Source organism: Montipora capricornis, chromosome 14 (genome assembly GCF_036669925.1).
Source record: "Montipora capricornis isolate CH-2021 chromosome 14, ASM3666992v2, whole genome shotgun sequence".
In the NCBI taxonomy this organism is placed as follows: Eukaryota; Metazoa; Cnidaria; class Anthozoa; order Scleractinia; family Acroporidae; genus Montipora; species Montipora capricornis.
The window spans coordinates 29922223-29924258 of NC_090896.1; the positions used below are offsets into that span (position 1 = coordinate 29922223).

Genomic DNA, 2036 nt, shown 5'->3' on the forward strand with positions numbered 1-2036 from the left:
CTGAGTTTAACAAGAGAAATACGTTAAGACAGACGTGGGCAAAGCAATCATCTTGGACATTTGGGGCTATTAGTTCTGATTCCACTTCCAATGACTTCATCAATATTGCATATTTCTTTTTGATGGGATTCAATGGGCGCCATAACGTAGACGAGATGGTCAAAGGAGAATCAACAGTCCACCGGGACATTTTGCGAGTGAATTTAAAGGAGACTTACCGTGGCTTAGTAGATAAACTATTTATAGTAAATGCAGACCACGATGTCTATGTTAAGATACCAGAGCTTGCTTCTTGGTTAGAGAGGTTTTCCAGAACGCCCGCAAGAGTCTACGCGGGGTTTGTTATAAGAAAGGCACCAGTTAAGCGCAATGTCCGAAGTCCATGGTATGTCAGTGAGAAAGACTTCCACCATCAAGTTTTCCCTCCCTATTGCCGGGGGCCGTTTTATCTTTTCTCACGAAACCTGTTTTTAGATGTAGTGAATGCGTCGAAAGTAAACACGCCCTTTCCCGTAGAGGATGCCTACATGGGTCATTTGGTTCAAAAGATAGGCGTAGAACCTCTTATCACGAGTAGGGATGTATTCAATGATCGTCGTTCTCTTGAAAAGGCAGTGCTCAGAACTCCAGACAACAAACTGAAAATTCCTTCGGGAATTGTTTTAGGAGATTCACTCAGTTCCGCTGCGATAAATCGAATACATCGTGTTTACACGCGGGCCTTTCAAAACCAGGTTAAACGTTCTTAATGTTGCACGTCTGACTTAAAACTATATTAACTCAGGAGCATGCATTGAGTGATTTATGGCCAGATCTGCTTCATCTTTCGACTGGAATCATTTATATCACCTGCAACATTTGAATTGTTACAAGAATTAGCGACCACTGTTTCGTCATTCATTGAGCATTGTTATATACAAGAAAAAAAAACGAGAACTCTGATAGGTTGATTCTTGGTCATGTTCCTGATCAAATTCAAATGCATCCCCACCTGGATACAATTCCGCAGCTGTTGCCAGCGCCGGATACAACAGCACTACATAATATACAGCAAAGCACTTAGTTTCTGTCGTCCCTCGGGTAACTACATAGTTTTGTTTTCCCTCGTGGCCTGGTGTTTTCCTCGGGAGCATCAGGACTCTCGGGAGAACAAATTTAAACTAACTGTTTCCCTCGGGACCATATATTAAATGTATAGAGAAGCTCATGACCTCGAAGCGTTTAAGGACGGTGCCTACTATTGTTGTTGCGCATACGTTCTGCGCATCTCGAGATACTCGAATTTCCTATGTGTGGTCCTTATTAACACAAAGATACTTTTGCGCGGTTCAAAAGTATGCGGAGAAATTAGAAGTTAGCAAGTGATCTTGGTATCCAAAAAGAAAATTGGGGGTAACCACGCATTTTTCCGAGATAATTAAGCTTCAATTTGTAAAAGAACGTCATACTTTGCTTTGTATTTTAAGGCTCTTTACAAATATTGATGATTAAGTATCTTCGAAAAATGCGTGGTTACCTTCAATTTTCTTTTTGGATTTCAATGACACTTGTTAAGATCTGCTTTTCCCGCATATTCAGCAAACCGCGCAAAAATAGCTTTGAATTAGTAGGCACCGTCCTTAACTCTCGTTCAGAGCTGGGGTTTTTTAAGTTTAAAAATTCAACGCAGCGCGCGCATTTTCCCTCGCGCGCAGCTTCGATCTTATTTTTGTCCATATTTGGGCATAAAATTTGTGGACTAAAATCCCCAGATTTGTTTCAAGCAAAAGAGTTGCAAGTTACACGCTTCAAAGTCATGTGCTTCTAGTGTATATTATTATGTCACCTGGAATCCTAAAACGAAGATGAACTGTATCTCTCACAGCTCCCCTCTATCCCTGGGTTTTAGGTATCAACTAGCATTTTGAGGGCAAAACAAATTGATTTTGCAAATTCGGGGTACAATTGGTTTCTGAAGCTTTCTGCTACTTATACCAGGACTGTAAGAAAAGCAAAACATGACGCTTTTTCTGCTTTTTCTTAAAGTGCTACTATGA

The 2036-nt window shown here is 40.7% G+C and overlaps 1 protein-coding gene across 1 annotated transcript in view; it reads left to right on the forward strand.

Annotated features, from left to right (window-relative positions):
• The window catches only part of LOC138032889 (beta-1,3-galactosyltransferase 1-like), a 16453-nt gene extending 15390 nt beyond the window's left edge, over nucleotides 1-1063 (forward strand). The window contains exon 3 of the mRNA XM_068880595.1: nucleotides 1-1063. This exon is cut by the window's left edge and continues 360 nt beyond it. Within this exon, the coding sequence (XP_068736696.1) occupies nucleotides 1-749 (749 nt within the window). The 3' untranslated portion in view covers nucleotides 750-1063.
• The last annotated feature ends 973 nt before the right edge of the window (nucleotides 1064-2036 follow it).